At 43.4% G+C, this 13,380-nt stretch overlaps 1 protein-coding gene across 1 annotated transcript in view; it reads left to right on the forward strand.

The window, feature by feature from the left end:
* The first annotated feature begins 1,923 nt into the window (after positions 1-1,923).
* Positions 1,924-13,380, forward strand: part of CLMP (CXADR like cell adhesion molecule) — a 72,831-nt gene continuing 61,374 nt past the window's right edge. Inside the window, exon 1 of the mRNA XM_084611940.1 lies at positions 1,924-2,326. Within this exon, the coding sequence (XP_084468066.1) occupies positions 2,173-2,326 (154 nt within the window). The 5' untranslated portion in view covers positions 1,924-2,172. The remainder of the gene's footprint in view (positions 2,327-13,380) is intronic.

Raw genomic sequence — 13,380 nt, forward strand, 5'->3', positions numbered from 1 at the left:
GGACTGGGGCACAGACAGACTAAACGACTTGTCCAAGGTTATACTGGAAGTTTGCGACAGAACAGGAAATTGAACCCAGATTTCTTAAGCTCCAGGTTAGTGTATTAGTCACTGGACCATCATCATCTCTCATCTAAAGCATGATACCCACTTTCACAGCACTGCTCATAAGAGTGAAGGTTTATCCTGATGCAGTTGGCCAAGATTTTTTTTCTCCTCATTGTGGTGCAATGTGTTGACTCTTCTGGCCATTCCCCAGGTAGCTGCATCTCAGTGGTGTTAGAAGTGACTTCTTGATGTGCGTAACGTGCTGTGGATGAAAATTGCTGAAATATACACAAACGCATACAACATTATCATTGTGGTCACTGCAGTGAGATTATCACTCACTTTCTCTTACCACAGCGCTAGAAAACTTCATCTAGCTCCCGCAAGAGAGAGCTTCCAGTGTAGACATGGGATACAATTTCAAAAGTGCCTAAGTGACTTCGGAGCCAAAGTCCCACTGCCTTTCAATGAGACTTTGGCTCCTAAGTATCCAGGCACTTTTGAAAACTTTACCCACTACCCACATTTTTGAATCCATGGGTTCCCACCCATTTGTGCATCACTAACAGGTATCAGGGTGATCATAAACAGGTCACCAAAAAATGGTTTCCATTGTAACAAGAGATAATGGGATGGAAAAGGCTGAAAAACAGCCTGTTTTGGTGAAAATCTTTCAGTCTTTTATGATCGAAAAGGAGAAGAGGCACAAGTCCAACTTTTTGTTTCCTTGCAGGTCACCTTTGAGTAATTTGAGCCCGATCCTGTTATGTGCTAGTTGCTTCCTGTGCAGGGCTGAGCACACCTGACATGCAGTGAGATCACTGTAGGACAGGTAATGTGCATGCAAGAGCCAAGCATTATTGTATGAAGGGACTATCTGACTGATTTCAACCTATGGATATGTTCTCATTCGATCAGATCAGTGGAGACTGCATACTGGTGTGGAGGACAATGATGGGGTATTTACTATGAAATTCTCCTTCACTGGCTGTTTCCAGCTGCTGCTGAGGTGCAATCTTACTACAGGAATGGAAAAACTGGTGGTAGGATCAACAGGGCTTCAACTGGCAGTGCTGTGACCCCACCGAGACAGTAATTTAAATCTAGGTATCAGAACGAGGGGGAAAAAACATCTGTTTGTCTAGATGCTCAATTGCCGTAGTGATGACTGACTTTATAAAGATCTAGGGACATACATTCTGTGGCCTTCATCATTACAATATCTGGTTGTCTTCTATTTGTCCCTCTCCCTGTCAGCTAATGGCCAGCTCCTGCAAAGAGGTTCACATGGGCAGCATCTTGCACCCCATATGGAGCCCTGTTTAAATCAGTGGAGCTCCATGCAAGCCCCTGCAGCTCTATCTGCAGGATCAGGCCCTAACAGCCTCTCCTGTTTGCTCTCTGTGGCAATCAAGCAAGGAGGGAACTCACAAAATCAATCAATTTTTCTTCAGTTGTTCTGCTTGGTTTTTTTTTCTCCTTAGGAAACTAATACTGTGCTTTCAAAGGGGGAAAAAAACAACACCACCACCACCCTGGGAATGCCCCTGAGTGGGGATGTAAATGTGAATTCTGCAGCTTCTCTGCTGACAATGACACTTGTATGTATGTGAATGTCTGTCTATTTATCTAGTGCATGTATTTTTTCCAAGGGAGTCTTTGTCTCTGGCCCTTGAGCAACGAGTACCTAATTTTTCCAGGCTGAATGTTGACTGTCTCCAAACGTAACTATTTTGACACCAGAGAAGTCTGATTGTTTCCCCTCAGAAGGTAGAGCTGCATTATTGCCAGCAGTACGTCTCACCCACATGACTGGCCTTCAATGCTAATCCCAGCTGATGGTAGGGAGGGGCTGTCCTGGGAGGCAGCCATGTGGTTAACATTGTGCACAGTGTATTTTTTTCTCCTCTTCTCTCCTTTTCTTTTCAGACATGCAAAATTGTTCCATACAGCCATAGATGTGTCTCCCTGCTGCACTGCCTCTATCTTTTCTCTTCCAGAAACTCAAGGCCCTGAATTAGCAGGCAGAGAGATCTAAAATCTGCTATTAAATCTGGATGGAAACTGGAAAGGGGATGAATAACAGAAGGCAAGAAAGAGCAAAGTTGGCTATTTTTCTGGCACATGGATGCAATTACATTCAGTGCATTCCAGAGGCGTTCCTTTGAATTCTGTGCAGGTCTGCCTACCATTCCTGGGAGAAAGGAAGAAAAAGGGAGGAAAAGTCTCTCTCTCTCTCCTGGAGACGGAATGTCTGCACTTTCCATCCTCTTTTTAGGTGAGTGGGGCTTTTTTATGGAAATGAAACTTACATTTGCTTTCTCTGGGCAACAGAAAATGCCACAGGGACTAGCAAAGGAGAAGCTCTTGCAAAGAAAAAAACTTGTAGCAAAGTCTGAGTTTAGAGACTGACTGGCTTAATTTTGTTGTTGGAGGTTTTTTTTTTTTTTTTGTTCTTGTTTTAATTATTACCAGGTTTGGGAATGGGAGAATTTTTAAACCTGATTTTGCTTTTGTATGTTTCAATGAAACCCAGTCATTATAGTGGAGTTATTTTTGTTTTTAAAAGGTGCAGCAGTTCTAAGCCATGAACTATTTAGGGGTTTGACTCTTCTTGACAAAACAAAGGTGAAGAAAGTGTCTTTGTTCGAGGGATGGTGTCAAATTTGTTTAACTTTATTTTGTTTCATCCAGGAATTTTAATTTCAGGTTAAAAAAATAAAAAGAGCTTATTGTTTCCAGTAGATGCTGCAGACAGCTCAGATTAGAAACAGATGCGTTAAAGTGCAAGTGGAAGGGAGGTGGGGGAGAGAGATGGGGAAAGGGAGGAGGAGAGGAAGGTAGAGAAAGGCGACGAAGAGAAGGGGGAAGTGAGACAAAGCAATATGGGATGGAGAGAGGGAGAAGAGAAGGGGGGAGACTGAAGGATGGAAAGGAATGAGGGGTAAAAGAGAAACTGGGGGGAGAGAGGAGTGGAAGTATGAGAAGGAGTGAAAAGAAAGAGGGAGGCAGAGGACAGGAAGGGAAGATGAGTGAAAGAATGAATGGAGGAGAAAGGGGTAAGAAAGGCAGAGAGACTGGAAGGAGGGATGTTTTATTAAAAGACGACCTCTGGAGTAAGGGATTTGCAGCCCTGTGGTATTTGAGGGACCTCGCCTGAGCGACAGGCTCTGAAGCAGACCCTGTCTCCAGAGGCTCCACAGTGCAATGAGTGAGCCTCTGCCTCCATTCCACTCACTAGATTGCACTGACAAGCAGACAGTTCAGCGAGAAATCTTGTGTCAGGGCCGGACATGGGCTGTGATGGCTGGATCCCCGCCAGCAGACTGAGGTTGGGTGTGAGGGCAAGGTCTCCTCCTCTCTGGGGAGCACGGGGGTACCACAGACTCTGAGGGGCAGGTCAGAGAGCCACCACAATGGCTTGAGATGGGAAGATGAAGATGCTGGAATGGAAGGTCTTGTCTGCTGAGGCTCATAGGTCTGAAAAACAGAGACTAGTCAGCATTCTAGATAGGGCTCCAAGAGACGTGCGACCATCAGTAGAGCTGGCTGAGTAATAATCCCAATTCATGTGTTCCATTCATTTTCCCCTGCTCCATCAGTTGTTACATACATTAATTGCGAACAAAGGTTTTCGTCACTCGAGTGTAAGGTTTCCTCGGCGGGGACGTGGGTTGGAGTGCCAGAGACTGCTGGAGGCAGCTCAGAGACGCTGCGAAGTCTGCAGCAGAAGTGCGAGTAGGAGCTTGTCCCTTCTGCGCATTAGCCTCAGCCCTTCTGTCTCCACATGCTGAGGGTGTTCGAGAGACTCTGATAGTCTTTACCCCAGTGCCTTTGGAAGGCCATGTGCTAACAGCCAGGCTCCTCTGAAAAGGGTCAGTACTGGGTCTGCCATAGAACCACTACCATATTTGCACTACCTAGCCTAGTTTTATCAGTGGTTAAAGTTAATTCAAGTAGCAGAGGAAGACAGTGCACTAGCTGAGGAGGAGGGGGAATTGTGCAGAGCACTGCTTGCCCCAGCCAGTGGGCGGAAGGGGGGCAGTAATTTCCCCCCACTTTAATCACTGAGTCTTATTAAGGTGGCTACACATGTTGGACGGACAGGAAGACAGAATTCAGCCTTAGCTACATTTATACTTCGCATTGCTGTCGCAACCCTTATCCAAGAGTCCCAAATAACTAATGCTTATTTGCATTCTAATAGTTTCTAGAGGCCCCATTGTGCTAGGTGCTGTATCCGTGCAGGGCTCTAACTATAGATACATACAACATTTGCATCTGCATCCAATCCGCAAACATGGTCAGTGTGTGGATATCCACAGATTTGAAGGGCTCTACCTATAGTGAAAGATGGTCCCTGCCCTAAAGAGCTTATAGTTTAAATAATCATGAATGAATGAAGTCTTACCATCCCTTTGTGAATCTTGGAAGTATTGTTACCCCCATTCTGGAAGAGGGGTAAGTTAAGAGACTTCCTCATGATCATAGCAGAGGTGGGAATAGAACCCAGTTCTCCTAGTCCTCTCATCTCAGCCACAAAATTGCCCTGCACCTCTTTTGTCCTTTGTCTCTTCTGCCCCCACTGTACCTGCTCTGTAGATAAATAGAGAAATTCAGTCTTCAGGAACTGTAAGTCCAGCCCCTTATTCACTAATAATATGCTTCAGAGAAAAATAAGAAGGGACCCTGGCTCCTCTTCTTGTGATCCAGACATCGGGGTGAGATACAGGGAGGCTGGAGAACCTCATTCGCTAGCCGAAAGCAATCCACTTGTAACTATGTTTTTGAAGCTCCAACAGCCCACTTCTCTTCTCACTGTTAAAGCAAAGGGAATAGCTGGGGATAGCATTTGAAAGACACAAGCAAGGGCTGGGAGGAGTATAGTTGAGGGGAAGAGAAGCACAGCTTGGTTTTCCGTTATTATTAAAAGTGTCTATAGCACTGCCAAGATGTGCTGTGCTTTACGGACAGGATGAGGGATGGTCCCTGCCCCAAAACAGGCTAATGGAGATAAACCAGCAGTTCGGGTAAAGATGGGAGGGGAGTCAATGGTGAGAAACAGGAGCAAATGACTCTTGGAAGAAGGGAGATTTAAAGAAGGGAGGTTGTGCTCTTAAAAGAGAAGAGTAAGAGACTTTTCCAAGTATGGGGCAGAGCATGAACGAAAGGCATGAATCAGAGAGTGGGTGGAGGGAAGAGCAAAAAGAGAAGTGGGACAAAAATGTGACGTGTTTCTAGCTCTGGAGGCATCGGATTCCAATCTTAATCACACGAGAGCTGGTTGAAAGTTTGCTTTCAAATTGTGTTGTCAACAAAAATGGCCTTTGGATCAAAATGTAAATGTCTGTGGGAAATGTCCATTTTTGATGACTTTTCTCAAAAACCTGAACACTGTAATTTTTTTTCACCTCTTTGGCAACTAAAAGCTGAAAACAATCATCCAGTTAAGCAAATATTTTCAATAAAACCAAAACATTTTGCTTAAATGACTGAATTTTTTGGTGCCAAAAGTGAAAAAATTCAGTTTTGAGATTTTTGGGTTTTTTCAGTGAAAAGCCCCCTACCCCCTCACCCAATTGTAGAAAATTTGAGGAAGACGAAAATGGTTTTTTTGTTAATTTTTCACATGAAAAAAAATCATATCAGTTTCACATTGGTATAATTATGTTGACTGCAGAAGACTTACTTTGGATTTACAATAGTATGAATAAAAACAGAATGAGGACCTTCAATGTACCCAACTGAAGGGAACATGGTGGCAACATTTCACTAGAGGTGAATGGAAAAATTCAGCCAAAATGAAATTTCAGTGGAAAAAGAGGGTAAAGGGGAAGTCTTTCTGCAAAAATTGTCTTCCATTTTCCAACCAGTCCCAGAACTGTCATCCCATTGAAAAATATTCCCATTCAAAAGAAATTCCTTGTAAAAATGTGCATTAGTACATGCAATTTTTAGACATTTTGGGTCAAATTCAGGCCTGGTGTAAGTGGCTGCAACTACCTTAACTTACACTAGAGCTAAATTTGGCCCCTTTATCTTGGGAAAGGTTTCGTGAATCACAAAGCTAGAAAATATTCCCAGGTGCTCCATACTAGAGACATAACAGATGTTGGCAACCACACTGGCTGTGTCTAGCTTCAGAGATAGGTGGGTTCTAGACCCAAAAGAGTATAAGATTTGCCCGACCAGATCAGATCATTCATCCATCTAGTCTAGCATCCTGCCTCTTACAGTGGCTGAGACATGATGCTTCAGAGAGATGTGAAACCCACCCTAATGTCCTAAGTGCTGCTGCATTGTTGTATGGCAAGAATACTTACAAATCAGTAGATAAACTGCCTCATAGATCTGCACAGTGGAGATAACCTCCCTGTCGGAACTTTAGCAATTTATTACATGGAAAATTAATCTGGGGGAAGTATTCATAGCTTCTTTTAATGTGACTGACCAGCTGGAGGCAAAGAAGAGCCAGCGCCATGTGACTAGTCTGCTCTCTGCTTGGGTCACAGCCTGAGAGCAACTGCTGTATGTACTATCTTTTGGGGGGATGTTGGAGGTGAGAGAGACAGGATTAGGTTGTAATGAATTTTAAGGGGACTTTTTATTTGGCTGCTGGACATGGACAGACCCTGTGGGTCTCTCTGGCTCCCTGATAAACTGATACAGTTAGTGTTGCTTCAAGGTGCCACACAGGTTCTCCCCAAGACCTGGCCTGAATTAAGCAGACATGGAAGGGACTACAGGGTGACTACACTACATTATACATTCTCCATAAACACCTTCTAAAGCATGAAATGTGATTCATCTTTATCATAATCTTGACTCTGACTTCCAAATACTCACTATCACTTAGCATCTTCAAAGCTCTTTACAAGTGCTAATTAATCCCCACAACACTCTCAGTAAGTATTGTTATCCCCATTTTACAGATAGGGAAGCACCCGGTGGGTAAGTAACTCAACCAAGGTAATGCAGAGAATCCTTGACAAAGAAAAGTTAAAACTAAGGCGGGTCAAGAATTCCTCCCCAGCCTGCCTCCTATGAAAAATAAAGAGTTTTGTGAAAAAAAATCTTAATTTTTGTGTGTGTTTTTGTTGAAAACTCCTAAAATGTGCATGGGTGTTTGGTCTGTTTTCTGCAAACAATCCCCCAAATATCTCTATTTAAAATGCGTTTTTGATGAAAACTTGAAAAAAAATGGACAAACCCCCCTAGAAATGTTTTTGGGAAGAAAAATATCTAGTTAACACTCTGGAACTCCTGGCAGGAGCACAGGGCTGGGACATATTAGATCGCACTTCAGTCTCTAGAGGCAACATGTGACACAACCTGACTATGTGTAATAAAGAGGTGTTTTTCTGGCGTCTGGTCTGATTTCATAGCACTGTGTTGAGCTCTGTCCACTGACTCTCTGATATCAAGGAAGTATTTCAGTGTTGTCCCAAGGGTCCACAGTTAGTGAATCAAACTCCAAGACTCCTGTAGTCTCGCTGTATGGAAAAAGGTTATGGTGAAAATCCCTCTAGGGCCAGGTGGCATGATCACAGCTGTCCCAGAATGGAGTGGGCAGGTCTGACAGAGGATGTGCAGTTTCTTATATACTCACCAGAGTTCCAGGATGCATCTTCTGGCATAAAATGGAGGCTTCTCTGATGCATTTAGGAACTGCATGCCTGATCACACTAAAGCAGATCAGGGGTCTGTCATAAAGGCTATACATCCTGCTCCTAGTGGGGGAAGTTGTTATTGGTGTTAATGGGCACAGGGAAGAGTTGTACATGAATTAACAGAGAGGGAAGGGTAACTCCCAAACTCTGAGCTGACTCTGTCATCTCCTTTTCTCATACTGTGCCAAATGCTCAGATGGTGTAAATTAGCATAGCCCCTATGATTTAAGCGAAACTATGCTAGCATACACCAGCTCTGGATCTGGCTTATTACCTCCAAACTAATCAGAATGGGGAATAGTCTTGGTCTGTGCTTTAGATCTATTTAATCTCTTCATCTCAGACATTGCTAATGCTCCCATCATTGCAATATATGTGCGCTACATGGCAGGGTCATCAGTTCTTCTTAAAAAATAAACTCTTCAGTTTATCTTATTTGCTGACATATCTTTCTTTCTTTAGAATCAAAGTCTGTGATATTTGCATGTTTGATAAATTAGGATTTGTTCAATATCTAACAGCACAGGCCTGAAGCTACACCACACCAGGCTGTGAGTGAGAAGATCTCATAAACTAGGCTAGGTCAGGATTTGGATGGGAGATCTGCGAAGGAAAGCCTAGCGCTAGAGAAAGATCTGCGAAGGAAAGCCCAGCGCTAGAGAAAGTGGTGTCAGAGACAGTACTGAACCAGCAGGGTGGTCTGGCATGCTGTGTTCCTGAGGACACCATCTTTCAGAGAGAACATAAAACTAGAGTTGTCATTATCTATTGTTAAAGATTCCATAAAACTTCTCACAAGGCTATAGTGTTGTTACTATCAAATTCCAGCTGAGTACTTGCAGTCTTCCTACCAACAATTTTCTCCAGAAGTTTCAACAGGATAAAATATTCTCTCTGTCTCCCAGATTGTTATGCTGATGTGTTTCACCCCAGCCTACTCCTGCACTATGTGATGGGGAAGTTATGCATCTTCTATCCGTATACGTATTGTAAAATGCTTTGGGATCCTTCTGGATGAAAGGTGCTATAGAAATGTAAAATCATGTGATCTTAAATAGACCTGACTGCTGGACGCTCATTAAAAAGTTTTTTTTTGTTTGCTTTGCTATTAATCTGCCAGTTCATTAGTTAACTGACGAAAATCTTTGGATAACATCATGGTGCTATGAATATTCCATTTATTGAGTTCCTTTGAAAAGTTATAATTGGTAAGCATTAGCACTGTTGACACACTTTCCTCGTGCATCCCCATCTGTCTGTCTTTATCTACCTGTTGTCTCTTCAGAAAAAGAAAAGGAGGACTTGTGGCACCTTACGGACTAACAAATTTATTTGAGCATAAGCTTTCGTGAGCTACACGAATTGAGTTTATGCTCACATAAATTTGCTAGTCTCTAAGGTGCCACAAGTACTCCTTTTCTTTTTACGGATACAGACTAACACGGCTGCTACTCTGAAACCTGTTGTCTCTTGTTTTCTACTTAGATGGTAAGCTCTTTGAGGCAGGGGCTATCTTTTTATTCTGTTTGTTCAATGCCTAGTGCAATAGGATGCTGGCCCATGACAGGGGCTGCTAAGCACTAGCACAATAAGAAGAAGAATGAATCTGAAGTAGCCACAGATATACATTTATGTCATGGGAAAGAACCTAAAGGAAACAAGAAAACATATACCAACTGTTCCATCCACCAATGATGTGCGTTTACATCTAGGGTGAGGCATGGAAGCTATTTAACAGTACACAGTGGTGCGTGTGAAGATCAGGAAAGTAAGTGAAGAAAAGCAACCTATCCATTTGAAACTGCGGGAGCAATTCAAAGTGGCTGATGTAATTAAGAGAGTTGAAATCTGGTTAGACATCAGTGTTAACACTCCTTGTGAAAGGCACCACAGGACCTTTTATAACTGGTCTGAAATAGAGTAGAACTGGTCCAAAAGTCTCCGTTTATATATATTTTTACAGAAAATGGCCTTTGTATTCTAAGTGAAATTTTTTGTTTCATATGAAATTTTTCAAATTTTCAACAAAAAGAAATATTTTAAAAAATTGTCTTTCACCCCCTTTTTTTTCCCCCTCCCCATGTTGCCACTGGAAAAGGAGCACAAACTGGAATGCCAAAGGATTTTTACTAGAGGTAAAAAATCACAGGAAAAGAAAAGAAAACTTTTCTAAATTGTCCATGGAAAAACAACTGGGATTTTTCCATCACCCCACACAGGCCCTTGCTTTCATGTCTCCTTTGTGTAATCTGTCATCTGTTTATGGGGTGTTGGCACTGTTTAGAAAGAAGCCTTGTGAAATTGCAGCACAACTTCCCAGAAATGTTCATCCTTGCACAACTGGCTCCTAAGGAAGGAGAGCTCTTTCTGTTTATCCTCATGATTGCAACAAATACCTCTGCTTCCCTCCTGGCAAATACAGGGGTTTTACAAGGAGGACAGATAGGCTGGGAATTTGGGGATGTTTGAATCTTCAGGAATTGCCTGGGGAAAGAATGTAAACAAGCACCCTGATAAAGCTTTCAGTGTGTGTGGGAGGGACAGGATGTTAAAGTTAACTGGAATTATGCATGAGTAAGGACTGCAGGATTGGCCCCAATGTATTTCTTGCAAGAGTGGGTGTGTGTGTGTGTGTGTGTGTTTGTGTGTGCACGCTCATGCTCAGGTTCTGCCTCTGTGCTTGATCCCTGGAGGAAAGGCATCTGTTACAGCACTGGCAGAGGCCTTGTAGTTCAAGCTGCAGCCATTAATGCTCTCAGTTCTGGAGGTCTGTGATTCAATCCACAGTGTGTCAGCCAAGATGGTGGCCATTGCTATATCCTCTGCATGCAAGCAGGAATGACTGATGGACGCGTGTGTGAACTTCTGCACATGTGACTGCGTGTGTATTATGTGTGCGGCTCCCCGTGTGTTTTGAGTGTGCTGGCACGTGTGTTACAAAGCAGAGGCATTCCGGCTGCAGTGTAAACTTGGCGCCCGTCCTATCTCAAAGATGAATGGGTCTTTTTCAGACGGGTTCTTCGTCCGTTTTTAGAAAATTGTTAGTTTCCAAAAGTGTCTCAGCAAAGAGGCTTGGGTGAAGTCAGGTCACTAGGGGTATGTCTGCACGGCAATTAGACACCAGTGGCTGGCCTGTGCCAGCTGACTTGGGCCGCAAAACTGTGGTTTAGTAGTTCAGGCTCAGTCGGGCTTATGGGGCTAGGGCTCTGGGACCCTCCCCGCACACGGTTATGAATACATACTTGGAAGACTCAAAGGGAGGGGGATCAGGAAAGGTAACATCATGAAGCATGAATAATGGCAAAGGTATAGATTAAAAGTGTCCCCTAAGGGCTTCTTGCCAGCAATGGGAATGGGAATTAGCAGAAAAAAGGAGAACACAGTGTATTATTTCTCTCATTTACCCTGGCTATCATCTCCTCCCTTTTATACCTACCCTCCCTAACAGTACTGGCTGGAATGGTAGCTGTGACCGAGCGGCGCTCTAGTGGTAAGAGCACAAGACTCCAAGACAGGAGTTTTAATGCTGGTTTGGATGCTGACTCTTCCTGGGAAAGCCACTTATTATTTGTATTATTGTAACACCTGAGAGCCTCAGTCATGGACCAGGATCCCATTGTGCTAGGTTCTGTACAAACACTGGACAAAAAATGCTTCCTGCTTACAAACAGGAACAGCTTACAATTTAAGTATAAAACAAAAAATAACGGACGGATTGAGACAGACAGGTGGGGGGAAGACAAGTAAACAATGAGACAGTATTGGTCAGCATGACAGGAAGTGGTCTCAAAATGCTAGCAGCCAAACCCTTCTCAAGGTTTTTGTAAGCACTTAGCCTCACTGAGCTTCAGTTTTCCAATATGTAAAATGAGGTTGGGGGGTTCTCCCTTACAGATGGATTAATGTTTAGAAAGTATATTGCAGATGGTAAATATGATGACTGGATAGGGTATCAAACAAGTTCTCTTCTGAAAGCCTCATCTGCACCTTCCAGGAAAGGGCTGGGTTGTTTCTGGAAGGCAAATGTTCTTCTAGCTCATCACCTGTCTTAAAGGGCAAGGGCAAGGGCTTCGTTTGTGTATGCCAGAATCCTTCTCCTGCCAAGATCATTGCACATTAATGGGTGCATTTCCAGCCTGGCTTCCTTTTTCTCATATGTAGATTATCCCCCTTTTTTTGTGCCTACAAAATGAATTTTGGGCACAAATCAGAGTGTGTGTGGTTGCAGCCGATTTGTCCCCGCAATTGACTAGGGAGAGAGGCAGGAACTCAGATCTGAGCCTGTAGTTTGTCTGTGGAAAAAGGTCACTGCAAATTTTATGGGCAGGCAAGCTGCATCTGCAGAAGGAGGCTGCCCTCCTGAAACTGAAAGGTGGGCCCAGTTAAAAGAGAATAATGAGGAGGAGAGGATGGGTTTTATTCTAACTGCAGTGCCAAACTACTGCTACTTTCCACTCCTATAGATCTTTCATAATAAGGAACTAAGAGGACTTTTACAAGCTAATTAGTGTTGCCTCACAGTTCTCTGTGGGGTGAAGAAGTGTTATTAGCCCTATTTTAGAGAGGACTAAGGTGTGGCACAAACCATTGCCCAAGACCACACAGTGACTGAGTGGAACAGCTGAGAATGTAGAACCCAAAAGTCCTGACTCCCAATCTTCTGCTTCAACCACTGCTGTGTCCTGTTCTAATACTTCCTGAAACATACCCAGCTGCACATAGCTGAATTGGTAAAGGCCAACGAATAAATGCATGGGAATCATTACAATAGGCAGAAAAGCTTTTCATACTGATGTGAATTAACTCTTACTGGAGGGATGACTTCAAAGGGGAACAGGAGAAGTCTGATTTGGCCCTTGCTTCCTGCTAAAATTACTCAACAATTAGTATAAAAAATGATGGTGGGGTTTATAACATGGACACACTGCCAATAGATACTGTTCTGACTGCATGAATGACACAGTATAGTTTTATTAAGAGAATGCCCCCAAGAAAATTAATTTGTGGCTCCATATCTTTGTTCCCTTTATTGTTTTGTTCCACATTTGGGCAGGGACTGTCTAAACATTGCACGTAGAGTACTTATAATGCTCCCTTTACTGTCATCTCTGAGCACCTCACAGTCTGCCTGTATTTACCCTCACAACCCCCCTGGGAGGTAGGGGAGTGCTATTATTCCCATTTTATAGATGGGGAACTGAGGCACAGAGAGATTGTGGCTACACTATGAGCCAGGGCTGTGATTCCCATATGTGGACATACTCTTGCTGAACTGGTGTGCTAAAAATAGGAGTATAACCGCAGTATTGTACTTGCTACCTCAACTACAAACACACCTGAACCCTGAGGGCATATACTGGGAGCTGCTAGCCTGTGCCATTACAGCGACAATACTATCTTAGCATGTTAGCTTGATGACAGCTAGCACAAGTATGTCCACCGGAGCTGGGAATTACACATATGGGTTTGTTTCTGTAGCAGCTGGGAGGGTGTTCCCCTGCATAGATTGATAGACACGCTAGTGGACTATTGGAAGTCTGTGGTCAAACGGGGACTTGAAGCTGATGCTTTACCCACTGTAACACCTTTCTTCTTTGGGTCAATCTGTAATAAGGGAGGAAGACTGATGCCCTTATTTAAAAAAAAAAAAATGCACACCAGG

The sequence above is a fragment of the Lepidochelys olivacea genome (genome assembly GCF_965140295.1).
Source record: "Lepidochelys olivacea isolate rLepOli2 genome assembly, chromosome: 22".
Classification (NCBI taxonomy): domain Eukaryota; kingdom Metazoa; phylum Chordata; order Testudines; family Cheloniidae; genus Lepidochelys; species Lepidochelys olivacea.